Genomic DNA, 27,541 nt, shown 5'->3' with positions numbered 1-27,541 from the left:
CTGATATCCGGTGTGTAAGAATTGCACATTACTTGTATTAGGACTACACTAAACACTGAGGAATTGCCAGGCACCAGTTAAAGGTAACAACCACAACGCAGCAAGTAGGCCACTGATCATTAACTCAAAATGATGCAATGTTATTGATCTCAGTATAAACTGTATTAGTTTACTGGTTTCTTATTTTAAAAGCTTTGACTCTGCAGCTCCTGGCAGAGGACCCAGTAGGGTAAGGTTAACTGATAATCTTGTCCTAAATTGTACTGCTCTTCAATCGAAAAGCTTTGTATTGGATCTCTCACCTTTTACATACATATACTTAATATGTCTACGTATGTATGTTACACAGGACACATAAGACTGGACTGATCCCTTATCTAACAAAGAATACTATGGCTTACTTATAGTATAAAGTTTAATGGGTGAAGGCCATTACGATGGTTTATAACACACTGCTTAAAGATTTAATAGACTGAGACATTGCGAGTCATTGTGTTAAAGTGTCACATTTTGGCTCTGTACTCAAATTTTATTATGGGGATGTATGGCAGCCACTCTGTAAACAAATCTGTATTTTAATGGTTAATATTATGTTATAGTGGTTATATTTACATCACATCTACCATTTAAAAAAATTATAAACCATGTATTGCAGTTTACCATAATTTGAAAGAAACTGTTTTTCCCATTTTTACAGTTTTTTTTTTTTTAACATTTTGGCCCAGGCGAAAACTCCATAGTCTGTGCTCACTATATATATTCTGTTCACTATCCTGCTCCAAAATGAAGTGCCAACCTTCGTAAGGATCCGAGCAGTTTAGATAAATCTGCACACCAGAATTAACCCTGCTACTGCCTGCATCATTAACAAAGTCAACTAAGATAGTTCCCAGGACAAATTTCTTTCAGATATGTATGTGGTCTCCTCAAATGGGAGGTCCATGTATCAAACAGACTGTGAATTTTCATATAGATTTACAGTAAATAGCACTGAATTAAGGATGCCATTAACCTTTAACAGAGTACAAACCAAAAAATACAAAATTGTGTCACTATCCAGTTGCCTAAAGACTGTCTTCCATGACTCCTAAATTGCACTGTAGGACTATTAGGGTTTTTTTTGTTTTTTTTGTGTGTGTGTGTCTGTGTGTTTGTGTTTCCCACTGGAAAAAAATACAATAAAAATTAACTTTGAGTCATTATGGATATGGCATAATCAAGATCTGATGAAGGGAACATCAGATTCACCACATTACTCACGTACACTGGTGAAGAACAACTGTTTTGTCATGTGACCAGGAGATGAAGTTGCCTGCACAGAGGTCACTCTACTGACTAGACACGTACTCACAATTTCTGAAGCACACAAAAACTTGCACAAGCATATTGGCAGTGCTTCTATTTTTATAATGAATATTCATATGCAGTGGGTGTGACTACAGATGGCACTGACCTTAAATACGGAACAAGCCTGCAGTGAGTTGTCTGTTGATACTTGGACATAATCAAGTGAAGAAAAATCAACTGAGGATTCCACTTATATTGCACATGTAAGTACTTTTGCACACCTTGATTTGCTAATACTTTTTGCCATGAATCTTTTCAATTCTAACTAACATTCTGAACTTCTCTGATCTATGTACTTTTAAAGCATTAGACTGTTTAATAACTTCATATGCATACTAAATGCAGGACATGTACTATCATTAATGTTGATGAGAAACATATATGGAATGGTTAATAATATATTATCATACGTAGTGAGCCCTAATAGTCTTTTCTCTCCTCATAGACACAACTCCTGACTGATTTTGAACAAAATGGAGATGATGCAGGAGATCATTCCCTTTGCGAGGGAGATGCTAAGTGCTCGACCATCAAAGGGTGCCATGAAGGTATATCTGGTGGGAGGGACCTTTGCAGTCCTGGGCATCATGAGCGGAATGGTGGAGGCTGCCTGTTCACTCTTTCCTGATCAGGAAGAAAGCACCCTAACTAAACTGATGGAGGAGACCATAACAGTGACAGCTCAGACTCAAGAGCCACAGACGATCATCCCAGAAGATGATGAACAGGATGCTGAGATGGAAGCCAAGGCTAAGGAACTGCCCATGCTCAGGCAGCGGCGTATGAGTTTCAGAGCCCATGCCTCTTAAAATACACACTCACTAACACACTGCGTGTGCTGCCTTTGTACTGAGGTTTTTGTATGTCTGACAGAGAGGAAATGCAAAGTGCCTGTTGGGATTGAATGCTGTTGAACAGCTAATGTGGGGATTTATGGGGGGCCCTCTTCTCAAATGTTACTTGTAAGTTTGTTAAGATGATGTAATGATTTTCTACTGGCTGAACATTATTTATAAAGGATGTAACAAGTCTTTACTGAGTGAGCTTTCTCTGATTGCAGCTGAATAAATTCTAGTTTGTGCAAAACCAGGTGTCTGTGTCTTGCTGTATCTTAAATGTAGAGTTTTATAGAATTTGTAGCCTAACTGACACCCAGGACCCATCCCAGGATACACTTTGACTTTTTTTTTTTTTTCAAATCATAGATGAAAAATAAAATGGATTGAAGTCAAGTAAACAGGGCCATCAGGTAAAATAGGCTAGACAGTGTTGGAGTGGCTTACTTTTTGTAATTATCATAGCCAATTGCTAGATTCATACTGTTGCCACAACAGTATTTGATGTGGTGCTTTTATTAATATTAAATACAATTCATTACTGCAAGGCTGAAAATTCAAGTATCCATATGTAATATTCACACTGCATAGAGCGAGCACCCAAAAACACACTTAAACATACCTAAACACACACACACACACACACTCCTTGTCAGGACCAAACTGCAACCTTTTAGTGTTTTTATTTTTTTAATAAAAGCTGCACTTTGTGATTTGCTCATGGAAACCAGTCCCTGCAAGGTCAATTCTTTTCACTCCAACCTTGGCAAACCATGCCTTCACGGAGCTTGTTCGTGCACAGGGGTATTGTCATGCAGGAATTCTTAATTGTGTGCTTCCAACATTGTGGCAACAGTTTGGGGAAGAACCACACATGGGTGTGAAGGTCAGGTGTCCAGATACTTTGTATCTGTGTACTTTTGTATCACATGTTTTCCTAAAGTGCTCCAAATCCACTGTGACCCTGACCAGAATAAAGCAGTTACTGAAGATAAATGAATGAATGAATGAATGAATGAATATACATTTTATTCACTTGTGTGAAGACTGATTATTGACAATGCGATATGTAAAAGCTCCACAGAGCTACCAACTTTCTGAACTTTGTCACATGCAAAAAGATTTTTAATGTAGTTTTTTTTTTAAAATAATTGTTATTTGTAAATACAAATGCTTTAACCCCAAAATCCTCAGCTTTATAGTAGTTCCATCCATCCATTTTCAGTACTGCTTATCCTACACAGGGTCATGGGGAGCCTGGAGCCTATGCCAGGAGACTTGGGGCAAGGGGTCGGGGACGCCAAGGGCAGGGTACAACTACACATACACACACACAATAAACAATTTAGAGATACCAATCAGTCTGTAGTGCATGTCTTTGGACTGGGGGAGGAAGCCAGGGTGCTCACAGGGAGCGCATCCAGGTGGGATCGAACCCGCAACCCTAGAGGTGTAGGGTAAATGTACTAACCACTAAGCCACCGAAAAGACTTTTATTATGCACAGGACTCTTATTAATGCATAGCCACATTGGTACATAGCGAAAGTCGCTATCGCTACACAGCGCGGTGCAGAGACAGAATGCTTTAGCTGTTTGACAAACTTGCTCAGTATTTCTTTATGTTTTGATCAGTAGAGAGGAAATTATCGCAGAGATGGCAGACCCTGCGGTGACGGGTGGCGGATCTTTAAACGTCGGAATGGTAACTTAGCGTTAGCAAGCTTTCTGATTAGCTAGTAATTGCTAGCTAGCTATCTTGCTAGACAAACTGCAGATAGATATGCTGTGGTGGCACATGGGATGTTTGGACACTTTTGTCGAATTATCCGCTTCATTAAAGAATTATTTTCCAATTTTAACATTCTCTCCGGCGAAACCGTTAGCTTTTCTTCACGTTTTAGCCGTCACCACTTAAGCTAAGTCAGCTAGCCAGTTAGCTTAACTACTACCAGCAAGTGGTGGAGAGCTGAGGACTGTTTGCTGGATGCTGGTTGCTAGCAAACAAACTAAATAACTTCAGGCTATATTCAGCTCATAAGGAGTAAGCTACGTCTTCAAATTAATTTTCAAGTGACTTTTCTTTGCTCATTTTTTAGCGCTCAGGTGTTAATAAGCCCACTACAAGTCCCGCGGAGAATTATTACCTGGCCCGGCGGCGCACCCTGCAGGTGGTGGTCAGCTCCCTGCTGACGGAATGTGGCTTCGAAAGCGCTGAGAAAGCAGCCGTGGAAACGTTAACAGAAATGATGCAGAGTTGTAAGTTCAGCACATAACAGCTTACCACATAACAACTTAACACAAACACACCGACATGAGAGCTGTCAGCTGCTTCCATAGCGAGGAACTGCGTCAAAGTGGTCACTTCGGTTATTAACCAAACTATACCAAACTGGTGGAACTGGGCTGTCGCGGCTAGCCTCCATTTTATTCAAGGAAATAAAACAGTGATTCGTTTCTAGCACTCCACATGTTTGCTGTTAAAAAAAAAATTGAAGTGGATTTGTTTTTACTTTTGTGGAACCAAGAGAACTACAGTACAGTGTGGGCAACTATGTTCAGGGGAAGGTAGCTAATGCTGCCTCAAAATGCATTAGCATTAGTAGTAGCATATCCATAGGTATAAGCATATGTATTAGCATTGTGAGCAGTCGCATGGGATGTGGTAGCTCAATGGTTAAGACGTTGGATTTCTGCATAGAAGGTTACGAGTTCAAATCCCGGAGTCCATGAGCAAGTCCTTTAACCCTTCATCTGCTCTGTTTTATTAATGAGATGAGTGTAAGTTGTTCTGGAAAAGTCTCTGCTGTTATAGTATCGCCTTTATCCTATCTGAACTAATGTTCAGAGTAATTTCCAAACAGTCTTGCAGTGATGTATTTTCTGGCTAGGGCAGTGATGCAGTTGATTAGGCAGTCCTTTGTTGCTGTCTGGGACATATCAGGATGCTTTTGCGTTCACACTACAAATGTTGTATAGTCATATACGTCCCACGATGTTAATTCTAGGTGTGAAGGAGGACTAACACTTTTATTGCATGTAAATATAAATAAGTAGAGAGTTTATACCAAAGAACAAGGAAATGCACTGTTGGGACAAATAACGATGATCAGTGATTGGTCATTAGGAACAATGGTAAACAGTGATTGGTCGTTCTAAACAAGTGGTTTGAATTGGTTCATGCAAGAACAACTCAGTCAGTCTATACACAATGGTAGCGAGTCGACCAAACCTCCTTTCTCAACTTGTGTAACCAGCAGCTGTGGTGTGAGCTAGAGAGCTGTATCAGGTATAGGATAGTTGCTAGTGTCTGCTCAGAAAGTCTCTAGATTTATCGTTGGGCTTAGCAAGTTGGCATCCTGGTCAGGGCTGTGTTGGATCTTGAGCCTGTACCTGGAGTGAGTGAGTGTGTGTGTGTGTGTGTGTGTATACAAATTTTATGCTTACAATGAGCCCCTTTGCTGTAAGGATCCTAGTGGTTTCATAATAGGAGTCTTACTAACACGTAGTAGAATGTTTTTAGCGCTGCCCTTTCAATATTACAAACAGCCGTGACCGACCTTCATTCATTGGCCCTGTTATCAGCTACACTGTCCACATAGTTGCACATCTTAATAGAGGTATGCCAAATCAGTACTTTGGATTTGACAGATTTTTCAATCTGTGGATTTTATGCCAAAAAAGTTGAATGACACAACACACATTTTGTGTGGGAGCAAACCACCATCACACCCATGTTTGTTTTGCATAATAAAAACTTGCAAAACAGAAGTCAGAGCATGTATTGTTGGTATTATATTAAAAATTGTAAAGGGCAAATCAATGCATAACTATTTTGTAGGTATACAATTACTAACTATAGTCCATATGTTAATCTCCATCTGTTGTAACTACCAGTAAAAACAGACCACTATAGGATCACTACTTCAAGTGTACACCTACAAGATGCACTAACATGTATAATAAAGAATAAGAATGTAAAGTGCTTAAATCCACGGTGGGGCTGACAAATTGTACAGAGCATGTAACAGATGGGATACAGTCAAGCAGTTTACTGCATGTGTATAGCAGGTGTGATGAAAGGGGCAATAAGTATAGATACAAGGTAAGTATTTATGATAAACTAGTTAAGTGCACTACAGATGCAGTGAATAAATTATGCACTAGTTATCACCATCAGTCTGCCTGATTAGCCATATCGTCCCTGCTGGATTAGGGCTAGAACTGAATCCTGTAGGAAGGCAGAGCTCCAGAAGAGGGTTGATGATCACTGTTGTATCCTAGCAAGCACACTTGTGTCTGGAGCCTTTACGATTCAGGCAGTGTTACTAGGTTGCATCCGTTAGTTTTGTTAAATTTAACCACTGGATAAGTCTGTTTGTAAATCGTGGTGTAATCTTGGATTAGAATGATAGATATCTGAATTTATTTGTATCTAAAGCAGTGTTTCTCAATCCTGGTCCTTGAGTACCCCTGCCTTGCCCATTTTGCTGTTTTGTATCCTCCAAGCACCAAAATATGCAGCACAGTGGTAATCCAGGGCCAGGAATGAGAAACACTGATGTGAAGTGACTGAGGCAGAATCTTGTCCAAGTCTATAGCCAGTAGTGATGCTAGTGATGCAAGACTAAGCTTGAAACCATTGGCAAAACCGCAAGATAGTTGTAGGTTGAACAGAGAACCATAACCCATTATCATTTACAATGAGAATTTGTGCATTTCTGATTGTGTGCATCCATGCAGATGAAAGATGCTTGTTTGCACTAAAATTCTACAATTTCTATTCTGCTTTGATATGGTTTGCAGATATAACTGAGGTTGGACGTTGCGCAAAAGCAAGCTGTGAGCATACAGCCAGAAGCAGCCCTACTCTCTCAGACGTGGTTATTACATTGGTGGAAATAGGTAAGCATGACTGGTTACATCAAACGCAGGGTGTACAAGGCTATTATGACGTTGCTGAGGTAGAACATTGGGAACGGGGAAGTGAATTTGAAAAGCTCTGGGAAAACGGGCAGGGAATTTTGAAAGGAAGTGGGGTTGGAGGGTTCTGTAAGAATTTGGCTCCATGTCAAATCTAATTGATGACCCCTGATGTAGACATTTTAAAAATGACTCTTCTCTGTTATAACATTCACAGGTTTTAATGTAGACTCACTTCCCTTGTATGCCAAAAGATCACAGAGGATGGTCATAACGGCACGTAAGTGTTAAGAATCAACATTCATCATTCTACATTCATCCTTCAGCATTTTCATGATATATCTGGGGTTGTATTCATAAAAAGTCTATCGAAGTTGCATAAACTATTCACAGACTTACTCAGAGCAGCTTTTACTAAGAAACTGGAGGAAACCATACATGGAAAAAAAAGCTAAATGCTTGCTAGACTACATCTCAAATATATGCTTGGCTAATTGTCATTCTTTACGTAGCACATTATAAATTAATTAAAGGAAAGTATTTCACTTAATTTACGTTTAAACAAAAGTATCGGTTTAAAACAGCCGTTTTAATTATCAGAGTACCAAAGAGTATCCGTGGTTTTGTATTTGAGGAACATTTGAATAGAATGATATACACTCATGTCCACTTTATTAGGAACACCTGCACATTCATGCAGTTATCCTATCAGCCTATCATGTGGCAGCAACACAATGCAAAAACTATGCAGATACAGGTCAAGAGCTTCAGTTACTGTTCACATCAAACATCAGAATGAAGAAAAAGTGTGATCTCTGTGACTTTAACCATGGCATGGCTGTTGGTACTAGATGGGCTGGTTTAAGTATTTCAGAAACTGCTGATCTCCTGGGAATTTCACACACAACAGTCTCTAGAGTTTACACAGAATGGTGCGAAAAACAAAAAACATTGAATGAGCGACAGTTCTGTGGGTAGATACGCCTTGTTGTTGCTCATGAACTGTATCTGTGTGATTTTTTGTATTATGCTGCTGCCACATGATTGGCTGATTACATAACTGCATAAATGTACAGGTGTTCCTAATAAAGTGGACAGTGAGTGTAAAATAAACAACGTATTCTGCAGCATGACTGGGATACTCAGTTAATCTTTATTACACGTGATTGTTTTAAGGTGCTTGATCATTAGAGGTTCACATAACCACAACATGTCTGTAGCCTAAACTTGTGCTAGGAACTGCATCATTAAAACCCTCCGAAAGAACTGCTTCTCTGACATGTCCACGGTGTCTATATATTTTATTGTGTTGTGTTTTAAACTCGACCAGTATTTAGTTATGTTTAGGTTTTAGCTGGATACAACAGATAACATGGTTTTCTCTGTCTTTATACTAAAATAAAAAGCGCAAAACCTCTCTACTGGTAATTTTATAGAAGGTAAAATACAGCAGAATCTTTCCAGTCGTGTACACACAGTCCATAAAAGAAATTATAGACATGACCGATCCAGAAGGGACTAAATGCCCATAGATAGTCTTAACGATAATTACTTTGCCCCACCTCCTCATGTAAAATCCAGTAGGACTAGACTTCTGTGTGTGTTTATATATATATATATATATATATATATATATATATATATATATATATATATATATATATATATATATATATATATATATATATAAGCTGAAAAACACAGCTGTGAGGAAAGGCAGCACAATGAATATTTTTCAGACTTTATTAATTAAATAATTGTACATATAATGAATTAATTCAATAATGAAATATATAGTTTAAATGTGAAATCTAAACAAATAATGCAAAACATAAATCTGGCCATAAATAATTATATGTGGCTGAAAATGCTTTGTTTGCTATTAAAACATTTGTTTTTCAGTGAAGCTAGCCATGCCTTGAAAAGTGACATTAATTAAGCAATAAAAAAGGCATGGGAAAAAAAAAAAACCTGAATGTGACCAGACATGCATTTTAATGAGTATTTTTAAAAAGTCAGCAGTGAGGTAACCATCCAATCATACACCGTGACTAACCATACACCATAACAACCCTGCTCAAATCTTAATCTTGATAAATAAGGGCAATTGTCATTAAATCTTCCAAACACAGAAACTCTGATGTAGATTGCAGGCATCAGACATTAAGGATTGTTTATGATTCAGTTTTAGTGACACCGGATTAGCACTGCCATTAAGTTGTCGTAGGTTTTAGGAGCTACTGTAAACTCTTGAATTAATTCCAGACTCAGAAAAATTAAATGTCTTAAAATTAAGACCAACACCCATTAAATTTTCTCTAAAACTGGCGAATTAGGAGGTACTTTTTTGTTTTGCGTGACCACTACAGCCCCAGAGTGACTGATTTTATCCTATAATTCTAGTGCTGCTGTTAGTTTAGTCATTGTTTTTGCTTTGCAACAGCTCCAGTGACGAATTCCCCAGTGATTCCCAAGGCTCTTATTGCTGGACAGAAGCGGACTCACCCTGCTTACATCCCTAGCCATTTCCCAGAATTCCCAGACCCTCATACATACATCAAAACCCCGGTAAGACATGAGTTTTACGTGCTGTGTTGAAGCTTGTCTGAAACACACATCTGATGGACTGTTAAGCAGAGAGAATTAAAGTGAAATTGAATAAGAAGCCTTTTTTTTTTTTTTAAATCAAAATAAAGTTAGTAGGTGACATTAAGAGCAGCAACATGATGGAAGCATGCTTTTCTGGTGTGCAGACATTTCGTGAGCCTGTATCAGACTACCAGGTGCTAAGGGAGAAGGCAGCTTCCCAGAGACGAGATGTCGAGAGAGCACTCACACGTTTCATGGCAAAGACTGGAGAGACACAAAGCCTCTTTAAAGATGACGTCACTGCTTTTCCACGTAAGGACAGTGTTTAAAAGTAATTGTGTTGATAAAGATCTGCAAGCTGGGTGGCCCTGTGGTTTTGTGTCTGTCTGACACGAAGATCTACATGAACTCAGCTGTGAGAAAGGACAGGGTCAAATGTAGTAATATTTTTTTACACTCTAGCCTTTAGATATTAAACACTTACTGGCCAGTTTATTAAGGAACACCAATAATAACTAAAACTGAGCAAAGATTGGAAAAAATATCCCCTGGTGATTAATAATAATCACACTGTTTTAATCAAATCTATAAATCATCAAATCAAATGGCTATTATTTATCATTTTATCACTGTGTTGCATTTTTATTAGCTCTTTTTACTTTTCATTCATTTTTTTTTTTTATGAAATCCATTTTTGTCAGAGTTCTTTGTTGACACTAAAATAAATAAGTGTGAAAATTTAGTGTGTTATTGCCTCTGCCTGCTTATACTCAGTGATAGCAGCAAAGCCGAGCTCTATCCCGTACCTGAGTGCTCTACTGCCCTCTGAGCTGGAGCTGCAGTCCCTGGAGGAGACAGACTCGTCCGAGCAGGACGACCAGACAGACACCGAAAACAATACCAACAACATCATTAGCGTAAGAGAACTACTTATGACATCTCTCTTCTCCGTCACTATGAAGCACTGCGGTGTATGTTTAGATGATGTAATAATGTTTAGTACATCTGACATTGAATTGATGAGTCTGTCTGACATCATCAGTATGTGTTGTGTATTATAGTTTAGATGTCAGTTATTTGTATATGTGGGTTATAGTGAAATGTTGGCCCTGTTTTGTAAGGAAATGTACAGCTGTGACTGTTGCAATGTGTTTATCTGTTTTTCTTAATCCAGGAGGACACAGGAGCAGATAAGGAGAATGCTGTTTTGCCACCTGGTGGTGGTGTGCCTACTGTGAAGAATAATGAGGAAAACATGATTGATAACCCCTACCTTCGACCAGTCAAGAAACCGAAAGTGAGGCGGAAAAAATGAGCAGCAAATACATGGACTCAAGTATGCAAAGAAATAGTGTTTGAATAAAGAGACTGTTGTGCTTATGGCTCACAGTGTGCCTCTGAATAGAAGGAAATGCATTCACTGGTGCAGTTAGGAACAGTCTGCCGATTTAACTGAGAGACAACGTTAATGCACAACCAGCTGGCTTTGTATAATACTGAGGCTGACAGGCTCAACTGCTGTGTGTTTCTTAAAGGTGGGTATTTGTAGACCATATGACTGTTAGACCTATATATATATATATATATATATATATATATATATATATATATATATATATATATATATATATATATATATATATATATATATATATATATATATAAATAGGTTATATATATAAGTCTGGGATACGCTTGGATTTTCAACGTTCTTAAAATAAAATAAAAAAACATTTGTATGATGATATTTCTTTGTCATGTTTTAATGAATGAAGAAAATAAATTCCCCTTAAACATCTGTAAAATATTATGAGAAGCTTTGCCTTCCATTATTACATCTTATTTAGAGGTGCAATTTGTGATTTTAGAAAAAAAAAACATTCTAAGACCTACAATGATCACTTTCCAGAGATAACTTTGAAAAACTGTAATTTAATGGTGGGTTGGAGGAGGGAAAGGAAAGGCTTGCCAGTATTTTCACTGCAATTCACTTTTCCTGGCAACAGAGGGCTGCTGTGTTAAAGGAATACTGCCAAAGACATTTTAGTTCACAGCAGAGTTAAATGAATTATAGTTGATATGCTGGCAATCTGTCACTGTATCTTAAACCTTCAGGTGTAATTTGTTTGCTTAAAGAGCTAAAAGTTACAAATTTACAGCAGTATAGTTTCTAGAGTAGTTTTCTGCATCATAAATTTTGTTGGCAAACTGTGGCTAATTTAATAGTTTCCAGAAGCAACAAAAAAAAAAAAGCTAATTTATTTTTACAGGTATTCTCTTTGTGTATAAAAGGAATTCATATAGCCATGTATATACAAAAGAACAGCATACAATATGACAAATGCCAGTATCTAATTTAATTATTATTTAACGATGTGCTCGGATCCTAAATCAGATTTGCACAATATACTGTTCCTGCAAACTCAAGAATAGTGCAAGCGTAGATATGCTACTCTGTTGCGATGTTTCAGGAACTCCTTGTCACATGGGAGCTGTGTGCAATGAAACACAAACATACAGTCTGTCAGAAATGTTTGAAAGCTTATGTCACCTAGAATGAAATCATCTATACCTGTATCTGTCTATATCTATATCTATATCTATATGGTTGGAAATGGTATACCAGTACAACATAAGTGCACAACACTGTTGTCAGTCATTTATTTTGGTTATTACCTCTGTGCGAAGTGCCCTTCTCTCCAGCATGGGCACTTGGGACCAGTCTGGTGAGCCAAACTTCATCGGCCATGATACCCTCTGATTGCATGGGCCATCAAGCACGTATGCACCAGGTCTGTGAATTTTTTTTTTTTTTTTTTTTTTTTCCCCATTATCAAACAGTACAAAGGCATATAATTAATGGCTTAATTATCAGTATATATCACAAGAAGGAAATTCACTTACAACATTGCTTTATAGTAGCAAGTCAAGGCAGCTGGACTTATGTATGTAACTGTGTTATAATCTATAGTCCAACCTCCATTACAACTACTTAGACTAGTATGACTGCATCTTTACACTAATGCTACACTGTAGAAGACCAATACACAGAGCTGACCAATACAGCGAAAACAAAAAGGCTCATTTCAAACCTTTGCTCATAATTCTAATATATACGTGACAATCAATCACCTTACCTGACAAATGTATTTGTCGAGACTCCAAACCCTATGTTTAGTAACTTTTACAGATGATGCACAATTGCAAGAATGTTTAACAGTGTGATGTATTGTTGTTAATAGTCCAATATGAAAACAATTTTCTTCTGCAGACCAAAGTGGTAATTTGGGTGCACACAGTCTAAACAACTGAATGTGTTAAGTATAACTGTTAAAAAAAGCTCACCCAGGGTTGGAGTTCACTGTAGCAGACTTGGACGTAAACCTCGGTGTGGTGGAGTTGACTGATGTTTTTCCAGGAGAACACATTTGTGACACACTCCAGTCCTGCTGGTATTTCTGGGGTGATGGAGTGACTGTCTGAGAGAAAAACCTCTACCATTTAATTTTGAAGAAATTAGTCCACATTAGGAGTGCAGGGCATCTGCAAACAATTTCTCCAATAACTGATCAAACTCTTATTCGTACATTGATTTGTACATTGGAGCTCAGAAGCCAGATTGCAGTCATCAAAGTCTGCAATTTTTGAAGCTTTCTTGTCTTTAATACTGGGGCTCGAAAATGAGGTTTAATGGAGCAAAATGTCAGTTACAATTTAAAGTGTCAGTGAATAGAGTGCAGAAACTGGAACTGCAACTGAGCAGCACATGATGTGCTCTGTCCTCTGCAGTCCTCTTAGATATCAGTGAGATATATATTACTCATACTTGTTTTTGCTATTTACTGGTGTCTTGCATGATTTGGACATTCTTGCTCAGTTCATTACCCATGATTCTACCTCTCTTGGACAGAGGCATGAATGAAAAGGTAGACTTCACAGTTCAAACCAAGGGGCTCTACTCAACTTACTTCCTTGTTCAACATGAAGACTGACTTTGACCTTTGGGCCCAGATATGCAAATCCAGTTTTTTCCATGACTAAAATTACTAGGTTATTCACAGAACACGCATTACATAACACAGGCAAATGCACAAATTATACACTTTTGTAAACTGAACACTACTAACAACTATATTCATGAACTGTGGTCATGACCTCAGTTGACCTTAGCTTTTGGAAAGACCTCTACCATACAATTTGTGAATAGTAGCATTCCATTATGCCTCATTATGTGCTTTCTTGGTGACATGACAATTAGATATAGATTTTATCAAGATAAAAAAATCTCTTTTAATTGCTGTAGATATCACCAAGAAAACTTAACACAGTGGCTCAATCTGACAATTGAACAAAGCTGTGCTTCACATAAAGAAATTGATTAGTTCAGTACAGACTTCAGAGCACCCCTTTATGCCCTAAAAATGCTGGAAAGCTAATACCACTATTGAACATTAGTTATCATGCAGTACCATATGTCCTGTATGCTCTCCAGTATCTCAAGTAACCACTCCTTATAACCGTGGTGAGCAGAAAAGCATCTCAGAACACATAACATGTTGAACCTTGAGGTAGATGGACTACAACAGCAGATCACATGGGGTTCCCCTCCTGTCAGCCAAGAACAGGTGTCTGAGGCTACAGTGGGCACAGATTCACCAAAACTGGACAGTTCATCTGGTCATCTACCCTCTTTACACACATTTCAGTGCTATGTTTCACTGTGAACTCAAAAAATACAACTCCCTAACATAGAAACAGGCTGGACAATTTAGTTGCCTAAAGCTAGACCCCAAACACCACAGATGAAATGTGGCCTTCACTCAACTTCCTGGGGAAAAAAGGTCCATTTGGGAGCAGTGCCTTATCTGAGAAAAGTAATCACCATGGACAGGCTGGAAAACAGGAACATGTGGCCCCATGGTGTAGGGTGAAAATACATCAAACAGCTAGAAATGAGGGTGGTCCATCTGGCCCTCGAGTTCTTCTTAATGGTTCACTCATGCAGTCAGCTCTATAAGCCATCAGAGTGGTATGAAGTCAAGCTGCTTTCTCCACTCTCTCCAAAGGAGGGCTTATACACAGTTAGCCCCAATGATATCAATCGGCAGAGCCTGTACAGTGGTGCAGCAGATACACTGTAGAGATGGCACACTCGCCTGGGGGAGTGACATCTTACCCATTAGTGGTAATCTAAATCAAGGACCAAGTCAGAATGTGGTTTTCCCTGGGAGAGCCCACTGGGAGAAGATGTGCTGACTCACGACTGGCAGCCCTGTATATTATACTCTTTGCCTTCTCTACCACTGATTCTTTCTATGTTGTACAAAATTGAGCAACTAGCCCAAGAATCCTGCTTGTGGCCCCCAGAATAGCTGACAAGACCTTGCTTTCCATTACTGCTTTCACTCTGGTCAGAACACCTTGGCGGCACGATTGCCTAAGTGTGGGTTCTATTTTGATTCAAATGTCTACTTGATTATGCGATTAATGATTGTTATGGTTTGAATTTATGATTTTTATTTATTTTTTGTAGAGATTTTATTTAATTATCTTTGAATCTTTAACCTGCTTTTAGTACAAATTCCTTTATTTTATTTTACTGCACACATGTTTATATGTTTATTGACAACGCTGAATTTAATTAATTGACTTGGCCTTCAGACTGAAATCAAATCAGTTCATATGTGGTAGTTTTTGTTATACTGTCCCATCTCATGTCAATTTATAGGCCATTTGTTGGTAAATCATAGCATGCAGACAGACAGTACTTAACAGTGTCCTGTAGCAAATGACCATATTGAAGCTTATACTGATCAATCTAGTTTTTTTTCCATCATCTTAACCGGCTAACTGTTCACCTTAGATCACAAGAAAAAAATTATAACTATGAATAAACAATTAGACACATATGTTGCACATAGTAAGGGCATTTAAAGGTTATCTGACACCCAAAGAATAAGGATAAAATAAATCAAGGACTACAAAGTTTTGGGTAAAGCCTTTGATACTACAGGTTCATGATAGCCTGATTTCTTCCACTGATGTTTCTGTCAACAGAATAAAGCTTCCAACTCGACATAGTTATTAAATTGAGGATGGATGGAAATACATGTTTATAGAACTTACTGAAAAGTCTTAATAGGTATCATATAAATAACCAAAAACAACCAGAAAAAAATGAATAATACTGTTGATCTGACTGTGCCAATGATTTTTCAGATAAGTCTAAGGGTTTTTGGGTCCATGTTTTAGGATTCATTCATACCTGGAGAGAGGGGCGGAAGCGAGGAGAAGTGCGGGCTGCTAAAGCATAGCCTTTCTTACTCTCTGGTCTTGTTTTCAGGTTATAAACAATCGTACCCACCTGTTGAAATTAATGGAAGAAATGTAGAAAATGTCCTTTGCCTTCAGTTATCATTATGTAATCATTGTTGCTCATTATCTTGAGGAATCAACCAGCTTGCATACAAACCTATTAGAAATGAACAGTCTTATAGTGAGCATTACTAATACGCCCATCACACACTGAGGGTGACGTTATTCATTACAAAAAACATCTATCTGGAGAGAACAAAATGATCAGGATAGCATAGTCTTGTTCATAGTAAAGACACAATTATTCCCTTTTGCTTTCCTTTGTTTTCAGGTTAAAGCCTGATCTCTTATTGTAAAATTGTGCTGTAACAGGCATATATCTAAAATAAAAACCCATAAAAATATCAGTATAAACTTTTAATAAAACTTCAAAAGGATGCCAATAAACTTTACATTTAAGGGTGCACAAAGTTTATTAAAAACAGCACGTTTCATAAGAATGTTTCTTATCAGTTCTGTATGTATAAAGTGATGACAGTAAAGATAAAATTTTATATTTACTATTCATACAGACAGTTGTGTTTTTCTATTTGACAGCTTAGGTAGGTCTATCATTTGTGTTTGTGTTTATGAATATTTGTTCTCATGATAGAGACATGGCTTTGAATGGTTATGGTTATGATTATACTGACCCATCTGCCTATTTATGGTGCATAATAAGGAAACTATTAAGAAAAACAATTACTACAGTGTGAAATTACAGACACTAACATTCTGGATTATATTTTATATGAACAAGAGCAGGATGTTTGAATCATTAGTATTAGAACAAATTTTTCTATCAACATGTTTGGGATATATAAGCCTCATTTCAGAGTTACTTGACTCATTCAGTATCTACAGCTAGGGCTAGGATTAATAATCTATATTATAATAATAGTACTGAGCTACATTATATGGCCAAAAGTATGTGGACATCTGACCAATCACATCCATATGTGCTTGTTAAACATCCCATTATAGATTGAGTCCCCATCTGCTGTTATAATAACTTCCACTCTTCTGGGAAGGATTTCCACTAGATTTTGGATCGTGGCTGTGGGGATTTGTGCATTAGTGAGGTCAGGCATTGATGCTGAGTGAGGAGGCATGGGGTCGGCGTTCCAGTTCATCCCAAAGGTGTTCAGAGGGGTTGAGGCCACTCGAGTTCTTTCACTCCAACCTTGGAAAACCATGTCTTCATGGAGCTCACTGTGTGCATAGGGACATTGTCATGCTGGAACATGTTTGGTCCACTTAGTTCCAGTGAAGGAGAATTCTTAATGCTACAGCATACAAACACATTCTAGGCAATTGTATGCTTCATACTTTCTGGCAACAGTTTGGGGAAGACCCACATATGGGTGTGATGGTCAGGTGTCCACACACTTTTGGCCACATTGTGTGACTCAGTAGTACCCACCATGATTCTTGGTACTCAACCAAGATCTCAGATCATGTGTTGGGACCTTCAGTGCCTTGCATAAGAGGTCTTCTAGAGGTCTGTCTTTAAAGGCTTTATATAATAATCATCTAATAAAAATGTGGGCACAGGGACACCGTATGACACTGATAGTGTAACTAACATTGCTTAATTGAATTTTATATAAACCAATATTGGTGATTATGGTAGTAAAGATATATTTTATAATTAGTCTCTTGGCCATCAACATGACATTGGAGGGACAATTATGGATATTAAATAAACTTATCAGAATGTATCCTATGTGTTCAAGTGTTTAGGACATTTGTTACTAACTAGACATGGATTCTTGAGTTTGAGACCAAGCCAAGGACAAGCGTTTTATACATACCACATGGCTGTCATAGCAACCAGGGCCAGGCGTCGGTGAACGCTGCAATGTGAGCAGCTCATTCCCCATGCGATTTGGTGCACCGTGAGTTGGAATCATCTTCCGCTCCTGGCAGCTCCCAAATGCCACCGCAGTAGCTTTTGCAAATTATTTGGAGACATAAAAATCAATTTACATGAAGCTTATTGGATTAAATTATGGCTACAGGTTTCCATTAAACCCAAGCAGGAGCACAGCATGGGAAGTTCTACACTCTGGTTAACAGTTCTAATTATTTAATAGGTTTGAATCTTTTCTATATATAAAATTATTAAAAACATAATACCAAATACATTAATTCAGTCTCTTCTTCATCTTAGAGATAACAAAAACAAATAGGGTAGTGCATTGCAGAGTAGGAATACTTAACTTTTTTTTTTAAATACACAAATGTTACGCTTTGATTAAGAAAGATAATATACACTCACTGGCCACTTTATTAGGAATACATATACAGTTATCTAATCAGCAGCACAATGCATAAAATCATGCAGATACATATCAAGAGCTTCAGTAAATGTTGACAGTACATATGGGAAGTTTGGGTTAAATGTGATCTCAGTGAATACTTTGACCTCAGATTCCTGATCTTGGCTGACAGGAGTAAAACTCGATGTCGTCTTCTGCTGTTCTAGCTCATCCACCTCAAGGACATCAGCATTTCCTGAAATATTCAAACTTGCCCATCTGGCACCATAAAGAAATAAATAAAAACATTCCACAGTCAAAGTCACTGAGATCATATTTTTAACTGAAGCTCTTGACCTGTATCTGCATGAGGTTATGCACTGCTGCTGCTGCTGCCACATGATTGGCTGATTGGATAACTGCACACAGTAAATGAGTGGGTCTACAGGTGTTCCTAATAAAGTGGTCGGTGAGTGTACATACTGTACATACACAATGTGGACTCTGTATTCACGGGTCTACAGAGCCTACACATTGCATTTTGTCTCTTGCTATCTAGAAAATAATATTATGTTTGCATAAATCGGTCTAAACTCGCCACTGGTTCACACTGATCCAGTTCATCAGGTGTGTGGAGACGGAGATTAAACAAGTGAAACCCGGCGTAGCTCCAGCTTTGGGGGAAAACGTGCAGACAGAAGAAACTGCACACCAGTGAATTAAAAGTTTTAAAAAGTGATTAATCCGATTTTTACCTTTGTTGCGCGCCGCCATTGACTTCCTGTTTAGCAGTAACTATGGTAACCAGGTGACTGTGGAAACAATGTTATAACGGTTCAGATAACAAGCTATTAACTTTCTGCAGCAGCGAAGAAAAAGCTCTGTATTAGATTCATGTCCGACGAAAAGTCGCTGTTTATTAGATTCATTTCCCAAATACTTACATGTTATCTTTCAAGTGAACGCCAATGAGCTTCCGACCAATCAGAGTGACGCATGCGCTGCTGTAGTGGTTTTTAATTGGCCAGCACTAAATGTATGACGTTGTTATTCGATGCGACGATTAAAATCTCATCACTGAGACTGAGGCGTTTACATGCATATATGATTATTGACTATACATACATTATATATATATATATATATATATATATATATATATATATTTTTATATATATATATATATATATATATATATATATATATATATATATATATATATATATATATATATATATATAATATAATGCAAAAGTCTTTTTTTAGTACAAACTTTGTTATAGATTTTTATTTTATGACTTCTACATTATTAAATCAGTACAAAAAACATTTTAGATTTCCAAACATTAGTTTTCCAGCACAAAATTAAATGTCACAGAAAAATGTTTGTATGTCAGTAAAGAAAGCAGCATATTACATAAGAGAAACTTTTCAGACAAAAAAACATAATGAAGGCTGCTGGGTTTTGCTGCAAAAATAAGAAGCAAGTGTGACAGTCAAAGTCTCCAGAAGAACTGTGGCTGCTTCTGCAAGATGCTCAGTAACACTTACAGCTCATTTCCTTATAAAACTGCACACATTGTACCTGAGAATACTATTTTTTTTTAAACCAAAGGGTTGTCACACCAAATATTGACTTTGTTTCATTTATTACTGCTTACTGCTCTTTATAGTATTTTTTTAATGTAGAAACATTTAATTTGATTATTTTTGAAGGCATCTTTGCTCTACAGCATTTCTTTGCATGTGCCTAAGACTTTTGCACAGTATATATAATGCAAAAGTCTAAGAAGTGCAAGAGTCTAAGAACTCGGGTGGCTTGCACAGACCCATGAACTCAACCCCAGTTAACACCTGTGGGATGAACTGGAATGCCGACTGCGCCCCAAACCTCCTCGCCAGACAGCAGTGCCTGACCTCACTAATTTGCTCATTCTTATGGCTGATCAAACACCCACAGCCATCCTTCAAAATCTAGTGGATAGCCTTCCATGGAATTCGGACATTTTAGCCCATTTTGGAGCTCTATTTCTAGCTAAAAGGATATCTCAGGCACTGCCACTGAGCTTTTTATGTTTCAAGCAATCATTCTCAAGGTTCCCAGTTCATTTGTTTATTCATTCGATCAAATTTTTTGGAGAACTGGATGGCAGGAACCTGGCCACTGTGGCTGTCCTCTATGTACTCTCCTGGGCTTGCCGTCTCGCCTCACCCTCATTGTAAACAAAAGCTTGTGGACCAGTATTCAGCAGTAGCTACAATTACAAGTGTTAGTTTGAAGCTGTTATAATATGGATAGTCACATAGGATAGAAATATATGTATGCAGTTTTTTTTTACATATTGTGTACACAAGCTGTATGTAAGCTGTATATTCAGTGCATACTGGTATAGGTTATTGTTTCCTGTCTTGGACACCATTGGTAACTTCATGATGACATTTATTGTATCATAGACAACTGCGGAAAGCATGCTCTCTCTATATTTTATCTCTGAATGTTTATACTGTGAATGCACGTATGCATACTACACCTGGTCAAGAGTTAAATGGTAATGATAGCTTAACAAGCAGTAGTGGTTAGTGATGTATCGGTGTCAACTTTTGCCTGAGAGACCTGACTTGTTCTCATGAGCTGTTTTTTTTTTTTTTTTTTGAAGGTGTAGGCTCCCACAGAAACCTCTTTTCAACATCTGAGCTGAATGTGAATGGTGACATGTGTTTGACTCTCAGCTGTATGCATGAGCCATCATGACAAGGAGGATCCTCTTCCCTGCTTCTAGCTGAAGATGTACTGTACATAGTCAAGTGTATTCAGGATAAATGGAAATGAAGCACAGAGACAGCAGGTACAAGAACATTAATGCAGAAATACTTACTGTATTTGTCAATGCACATTGCTGGTTTTACAATTATATAAATAGATTTTATAAAATACTTTGCTTTTTTTTTTTTTAACGAATATGCAGATTCAGATTTAGACAGAATTGTTACTAGCTATAAGCAGTATAAATATAGGAGCCCTAAAGGTTCAGAAACAGTCCTGACTAGCATTAACTTATCCAAAGCTGCTTTCGGTCTGATTCATCACAAATAATCATTAAACAGGTTAACTCAGAGGAGCAATCAACAATTTAATCTCTTCCAGTGTCAGTAATATTGAAATTCATCCTGTTTCCATTGTCCAGGTTAATAGTACACTACCATGTCCATAGTACTGTCAGTATTACTGCTTCTAATAGACCCATAGGTTCATCATTTTCTGTTATAAAGCCAATGTATTACACTCATACACACTTTTTCTATTATGAGCCATAAAGTAGTACAATGTAAAACAAAACATAATTTCACTAATTTACAATGAATTTCAATGCACATCATACATACAGCTTAATTACAATGAAGAACACATTACATACTTCATTTTGTAATTAATTACTACTTGCTTAAAAGTATCTACTACTTGAATCACCCTAATAAACTGTGCAAAACAACAACAACAACAACAACAACAACAACAACAACAAAAATGCATTAAGGGCTGAAATCAAGACACTGAGAGCACAATCAGAGGAAAGTACAACAGGTATGCATAAAATGAAGACACAGCAAAACATAATGCTGTTTTTGATTTGACCTGACCTGACTTGACTTGACTTGACTTGATTTGCCAGACTTGGCCTTATGAACACTTCCTTGATCATAACACTTCCTTGGCAGGTGTTCGTGTCAGGGAGGAAGGGAGTCCATTTTAAGTACCCACACAAACACAGTATGCTTGTATTGCACCAGAAATAATGCAGAAGAAACTTAGTCTCAACTTCAGTCAACACAATCAACAATACTGTGCACTAGCATTACGAATGTGTATAGAACAGTATGACATTTTACAATTTTACAACAATGTAAGAAAAATCGCGCCATATCAATGGATGCATTTATAACAGATCCATGTGGTACCTGAGGCCAAAGTCTGTAGTGTTATTTCCTTAATAGATTTTCAATTTAAGTGCATCTTCCATGTCTTGGTTAATTTCTAACAGCAGCTGTATTTGATTTTCAAGACACTTTACTGTCTCCTATTCACTGATGCTTTCAGCATGCTGACACAAATGACCTGTAAGTATAGTTTCATTTAGTATTAAGTCATTACAAGCTTCCTGGACAAAAATATGTGAGTCACATTCAACTGTCTTTCGTTTTGTAGTGCTGTTGTTGCTGGTGCTTGGTAAGGAGCAGTGCCTACTATACAAAAAAAAAAAGAAATTATTTTTGCATTTACGAAAAAGGATATTTACTGTTCTTTCATGCACAAATTACAAATGTTCTACAACTAAAATTCCATTTGAGCAGGTTGCCATGCAGCTCTAGATTTAAAAGTAAAAAGAAATCACTTCTGAGGGAAACACTGCTCTTCTTGTATGTGGTAATGTTTTATTCAGCACCTCAACTTTCTACTATTTGATGGTACTTATGTGCATGAAACCCACATGCAAAATCCCTCTGTTCTTCTTCAGCAGATTCAGGGTACATGACAGTTGTCAGTGCTAATTATGGACGCACGGATAAGACAACTTGCTTCAAAGGGAAACCTTCTGATCAGATTTCAAATGTTTTCTGCTTTCACCAAACCTCTCACAGCATCATGTTGGCTGGGTGAGGAATTATTGCCAGAGATATTGCCAGAGTTTTTACCTAGGTGGCACTAAATATCTTAGCTAAGAGCTTAAGACTTATCTATGACAAAAACAAGCTGAGAAATGGCGGTATTGACCCCACTGCTACTGATGATAAAGTGTTTCATAAATGAATATTGGCTGATGCACAAGTGAACTAGCAGCTACTTCAGCCTTAAGATGCTTTGTGAATAATAGACCATACTCTATTTATGATGATATGATGATATAAAAGAATAATTCAATGAAATCAATGTTATCCCAGTTTTATATTTAGATGCTGGGTCATATTTTATGTTTGTCTATCAGATGTGATGGATGACAGGGCTATTCTGGTCCAGTGCTAAACTCTGTCTTCTGTAATCCCTGTGTTGGAACACTCAGATACTTGGACGTGTCTTATCTCCGACTCCCATACAGTAAGGGAGTAGCCAGACACAAATCACTTTTGAATTCGTTGCACATCTGTAGACAACACTACTTTAGTCTCAAGTTTCATCAAATGCTGTTTTTTTTTTCATTTTAGAAAAAAAACATTTAATCAATATTGTAAAAAGAGATTAAAATTCAGTGTAGTAGTCTGCAAAAATCAGGAATGTGAAATAAACTGTGGTATGTATTTATCATTTTATGCTTCCTTTCGTCACTTCAATCAACAAATCAGCAATAATTGACATGTCACATTGATAAACAGCTGTACACAAATAAACATCTGGTTCTAACTTACAACCTAGCATTGTTGGCAAGTTAGGAGAATTTACAGTCAGGTCCATAAATATTGGGACAGTGACACAGTTTTGGTAATTTTGCCTCTGTACACCACCACAGTGGATTTGAAATGAAGCAGTCAAGATGTGACTGAAGCGTAGACTTTCAGCTTTAATTCAAGGGGTTTAACAAAAATATTGCATTAACCGTTTAGGAATTACAGCCATTTTTTACAGAGTTCCATTTTCACAGGCTCAAAAGTAATGGGACAAACTAATATAATCATAAATATTAGGATTATTTTTATTACTTGGAGGTAAATCCTTTGCAGTCAATGACTACCTGAAGTCTGGACCCCATGGACATCACCAAATGCTGAGTTTCCTCCCTTGAGATGATTTGCCAGGTCTTTACTGCAGCCATCTTCAGTTGCTGCTTGTTTGTGGGTCGTTCTGCCTTCAGATTTGTCTTCAGTAAGTGAAAAGCAGCTCAGTTGGGTTGAGGTCAGGTGACTGACTCGGCCATTTAAGAACATTTAATTTCCAAGCTCTTGGGCTGCTTTCACAGTATGTTTTGGGTTGTTATCCATCTGTACTGTGAAGCGCTGTCCTATCAGTTTTGCAGCATTTGACTGAATCTGAGGAGAAAGTACAGCTCTGTACACTTCAGAATTCATCCTGCTACTTCTATCAACAGTCACATTATCAATAAACCCCAGTGACCCAGTTCCATTGGCAGCCAAACATGCCCATGCCATAACACTGCCTCCACATGTTTGACGGATGATGCGGTATGCTTTGGATCATGAGCCCTTCCTTTCTTTCTCCATACTTTTTTCTTCCCATCATTCTGGTACAAGTTAATCTTGCATCAGAACTGGTCAGGCTTTTTTTAGAGGTTTTTTAGCAAAGTCTAATCTGGCCTTTGTGTTCTTGAGTGTTACCAGCGGTTTGCATCTTGAGGTAAACCGTCTGTATTTACATTCATGAAGGTGGCTCTTGATTGTAGACTTTGACAATGATAGGCCTACCTCCTCCAGAGTGTTCCTGACTTGGCTAGATGTTGTGAAGGGGTTGTTCTTCAATAAGAAAAGAATTCTGCAATCATCCACTTTTGTTGTTTTCTGTGGTCTCCCAGGCCTTTTGGTGTTGCTGAGCTCGCCAGTGCATTCCTTTTTTTTAAGAATGTACCAAATTGTTGATTTGGCCCTCCTAAAGTTTCTGCTATCTCTCTGATAGGTCTGTTTTGGTTTTTCAGCCTATTGATGGCCTCCTTCACTTGCATCAACACCTCTTTGGACGGCATATTGAGAGTTCCCATGAACAGCTACCAAATGCAAATTCAACACTTGGAATCAGCTCCAGACCTTTTATCTCCTTAATTTATCAGGATATAAGGAGGAAACAGGCCACAGCTGGCCATGAAACTGCTTATCAGTCAACTGTCCCATTACTTTTGAGCCTGTGAAAATGGAGGAACTCTGTTTATGGACCTGACTGTAGTTATCAGACATATTATTATTATTATTATTATTACTAGGTAATATGTAATGTGTTTTCTTCAAAAGACAATGGACTGATATTCATCCATCATGCCAGTCATGGACGGAGGGATCGCCCAATCTGCGCTTCTGTATTAGCAAATACATCTGACTGTTTCTAGCCCCAGACCTATAACGCACGCTCCAGGAAATGAAAACTTCTTCAAACACCAGGAAATAGAACATTCAGTCAGATTTGTAGAAAATGAATGAAGTCTTTGCTGTTTACTGAATGCAGGTGCAACAGGAAGAAGTCTTGCAATCTAAGAGCTTCACCTCATGTTTTTTTGCTTGGGTGTGTCCAAATACTTGGAGATGACTTATAGCTGTACCCCATATAAGATTAGGTAGGTGAAGGCGACTCGTTGCTCTAACTAATACACTAACATTTAATGCAGTTCAGAGCATAAAAACATACTGGACACTCTGATTGTCTAAATAAATACTAAATTATTACTTTCAGTTTTGAAGTACACTTGAAGCCATTTTGCATAATGGCTTATATTTGCATATGTGCTAATAACTTTCTAAATGCAAATATACTGCCATGCAAATACTGAGTTTTTCTGCATTTTGCAGGGGTAAAAGCAGGGATAAAACCTGCAATCATAAGACGACATGAAGGCAATATGACTGATACATATGTTTTCCTTGAACACATATGAACACACACACACACACACGTGTGATAACTAGTACCAAATAGTTAATTAGAAAAATAAATTCCTGACAAGCAGAATTTGCTGAATAAAACAATGTATTTTTTTCTTATCCTTTATTGATTTATCACTTAACTAAAGGTTCTATCACATACCACTTCACTTTATTTCACATAAACATCTCTTGAAACAGGTGGTAGGGAGCATAAGGGTTCATGTATCACCTTCAAGTGTTAATGTCAGTCCTTCACTGTAACAGAATCCATAGAAACCAAAGGACACTAAAATAGGTCATGTCTGGATTTACACACTTCTGAATTTCCATGTGAATTTACATAAAGGCTGGGAAATGTAGAATTCCGCAAACAGGAGGATGTTTCTCCTACCCCGAGAACACTGATTTCAAATGGTGCTAGATAATTTACAGAAACACTTCAAGCCACCATTTGAAATCAGATTCCAAGAGAAGTCACTACTATCCACATTCTCGTTATGTTCTCCTGTTCATCACTGGAAATAAGCACAAAACCTTTGATCAACTTCATACACAATGTTGCAACAATCGTTTCTTGTTAAAAATGGCATAAAATGAGACCATTAAACATGAAGACATTAACGAAAACATTTCTAACCATAGATTCTTTAGCAATATCTTGTCGTTTTAACTAGATTATAGCTACTTATTTCTAAAGCTAGTTTGCAAACATCTTATATACGTAAAAGCTTTTGTAGATTTTACAGATGTAGCCAAGACAAAAACCTGGAAATTGCACATGCACGGAAAAATCAGATTTATAAAACTGCTTGTATGCAAGGTTCCATGAAACTTTTTTTTATATTTTGTAAAATGCAAACAAACAAGCTTCTCACCACAATGTGCAAAGACGAGGTGCAGTTCAGAGAACTGCACGTTATCTGATATGGTAATGTATATAGTAAAAGAAGCTGGAGTTGAACATTTCAGTTAAGCTGATGTTTCACTGTCAGACTGGAAATGTCTCCCAGAAGTGGCTAATGACAGTGTAGTCACTCAGGCAGGAAGGACACTCAGGCTATAAGGAGGAAGGTGAAGGGTGAAGGCTTCAGGTCCAGGATCAATGATTTCAGCTGAGCCATATCTGACATCACGTTGTCCACATGACTATAAAGAGCCTCTGATCACTTTCTCACCTTCAGTTGTCACTGGGTATGACTAACAGTCTGGAAGCAAGGCAATAATTGTAATCAGTATACAAGCAGAGAATCAGGTGATCAGCAAAGTGGCTAAACTAGGAAGATAAACAGGAAATGCACAAGAAAGAATGGCTTAGTGCCATCAGTCACTAGAGCAGGCACATGACCACACTGAGGGGAAATGTGAAATGCAATACCCAGGCAGTATTGCTTTTCATTTGTGATGCAAGGACAATGTGCCACACCAGAAACCAAACCCTCAATGCACTCTTCTTATCTTGCTTTAGCACTGCAATGAAAAACAATCAGCAGGGGATTGCTTTTGAAGAATTAAATGCTGAATATGTGTCAGAAGTGATATTATCCACCGTTAAAAGCAATCCACAATGCTGCATTGCATTTCACTGTGCGATTCTGTTTATACGAAATACAATACACACAGTATTTCTTTTCATTAGTGATATACAGAAAACATTCCAC

General features: G+C 37.6%; 4 protein-coding genes across 6 annotated transcripts; 3 read left to right on the top strand and 1 right to left on the bottom strand.

Annotated features, from left to right (window-relative positions):
- The first annotated feature begins 1,393 nt into the window (after nt 1–1,393).
- g0s2 (G0/G1 switch 2) lies at nt 1,394–2,433 on the top strand. Its single transcript, XM_026921214.3, has 2 exons — nt 1,394–1,550; nt 1,793–2,433. The coding sequence occupies exon 2, from the start codon at nt 1,821–1,823 to the stop codon at nt 2,154–2,156; it is 336 nt and encodes a 111-aa protein (XP_026777015.1). The 5' UTR covers nt 1,394–1,550; nt 1,793–1,820; the 3' UTR covers nt 2,157–2,433.
- Nucleotides 2,434–3,688: 1,255 nt separating this feature from the next.
- On the top strand, nt 3,689–11,264 carry taf8 (TAF8 RNA polymerase II, TATA box binding protein (TBP)-associated factor). Its single transcript, XM_026920241.3, has 8 exons — nt 3,689–3,886; nt 4,281–4,440; nt 6,988–7,086; nt 7,322–7,384; nt 9,548–9,672; nt 9,858–10,005; nt 10,468–10,610; nt 10,868–11,264. The coding sequence occupies exons 1-8, from the start codon at nt 3,839–3,841 to the stop codon at nt 11,006–11,008; spliced, it is 927 nt and encodes a 308-aa protein (XP_026776042.2). The 5' UTR covers nt 3,689–3,838; the 3' UTR covers nt 11,009–11,264.
- A 764-nt stretch (nt 11,265–12,028) lies between these two features.
- Nucleotides 12,029–19,312, bottom strand: si:ch211-66i15.4 (uncharacterized protein LOC560315 homolog). 3 transcript variants are annotated; one of them, XM_026920242.3, is made up of 7 exons: nt 19,253–19,312; nt 19,064–19,120; nt 17,862–17,998; nt 15,959–16,057; nt 13,039–13,172; nt 12,370–12,487; nt 12,029–12,185 (listed from the first exon to the last, which is right to left on the bottom strand). In XM_026920242.3, exons 2-7 carry the CDS (start codon nt 19,080–19,082, stop codon nt 12,117–12,119), a joined length of 576 nt encoding a protein of 191 aa, XP_026776043.2. In that variant the 5' UTR covers nt 19,083–19,120; nt 19,253–19,312; the 3' UTR covers nt 12,029–12,116. The 3 variants fall into 3 exon arrangements, with proteins under 3 accessions (XP_026776043.2, XP_034167940.1, XP_053096523.1); XM_034312049.2 differs by lacking the exon at nt 15,959–16,057; XM_053240548.1 differs by lacking the exon at nt 19,253–19,312 and having other exon boundaries at nt 19,064–19,215.
- A 3,491-nt stretch (nt 19,313–22,803) lies between these two features.
- On the top strand, nt 22,804–26,152 carry LOC113530575 (L-rhamnose-binding lectin CSL2-like). The gene is given in 4 exon segments (XM_053240708.1): nt 22,804–22,956; nt 23,307–23,473; nt 25,468–25,515; nt 25,517–26,152. Coding segments are annotated over 4 exon segments (399 nt in total). The 5' UTR covers nt 22,804–22,836; the 3' UTR covers nt 25,581–26,152.
- The last annotated feature ends 1,389 nt before the right edge of the window (nt 26,153–27,541 follow it).

The sequence above is a fragment of the Pangasianodon hypophthalmus genome, chromosome 16, assembly GCF_027358585.1.
Source record: "Pangasianodon hypophthalmus isolate fPanHyp1 chromosome 16, fPanHyp1.pri, whole genome shotgun sequence".
NCBI lineage: Eukaryota > Metazoa > Chordata > Actinopteri > Siluriformes > Pangasiidae > Pangasianodon > Pangasianodon hypophthalmus.
This window is presented reverse-complemented; position numbering and strand designations above follow the sequence as displayed.

Excerpts from the sequence above, each read along its gene's own strand:
- taf8 (XM_026920241.3), top strand. The coding sequence starts at position 3,839 with ATGGCAGACCCTGCGGTGACGGGTGGCGGATCTTTAAACGTCGGAATG. Across the intron at positions 3,887-4,280 it reads GATCTTTAAACGTCGGAATG|CGCTCAGGTGTTAATAAGCC; the intron begins GTAACTTAGCGT and ends CTCATTTTTTAG. Across the intron at positions 4,441-6,987 it reads AACAGAAATGATGCAGAGTT|ATATAACTGAGGTTGGACGT; the intron begins GTAAGTTCAGCA and ends TATGGTTTGCAG.
- g0s2 (XM_026921214.3), top strand. The coding sequence starts at position 1,821 with ATGGAGATGATGCAGGAGATCATTCCCTTTGCGAGGGAGATGCTAAGT.
- si:ch211-66i15.4 (XM_026920242.3), bottom strand. Across the intron at positions 13,173-15,958 it reads GCTTCCGCCCCTCTCTCCAG|ACAGTCACTCCATCACCCCA; the intron begins GTATGAATGAAT and ends TTTTTCTCTCAG. Across the intron at positions 12,488-13,038 it reads ACAGTGAACTCCAACCCTGG|ACCTGGTGCATACGTGCTTG; the intron begins GTGAGCTTTTTT and ends AAAAATTCACAG.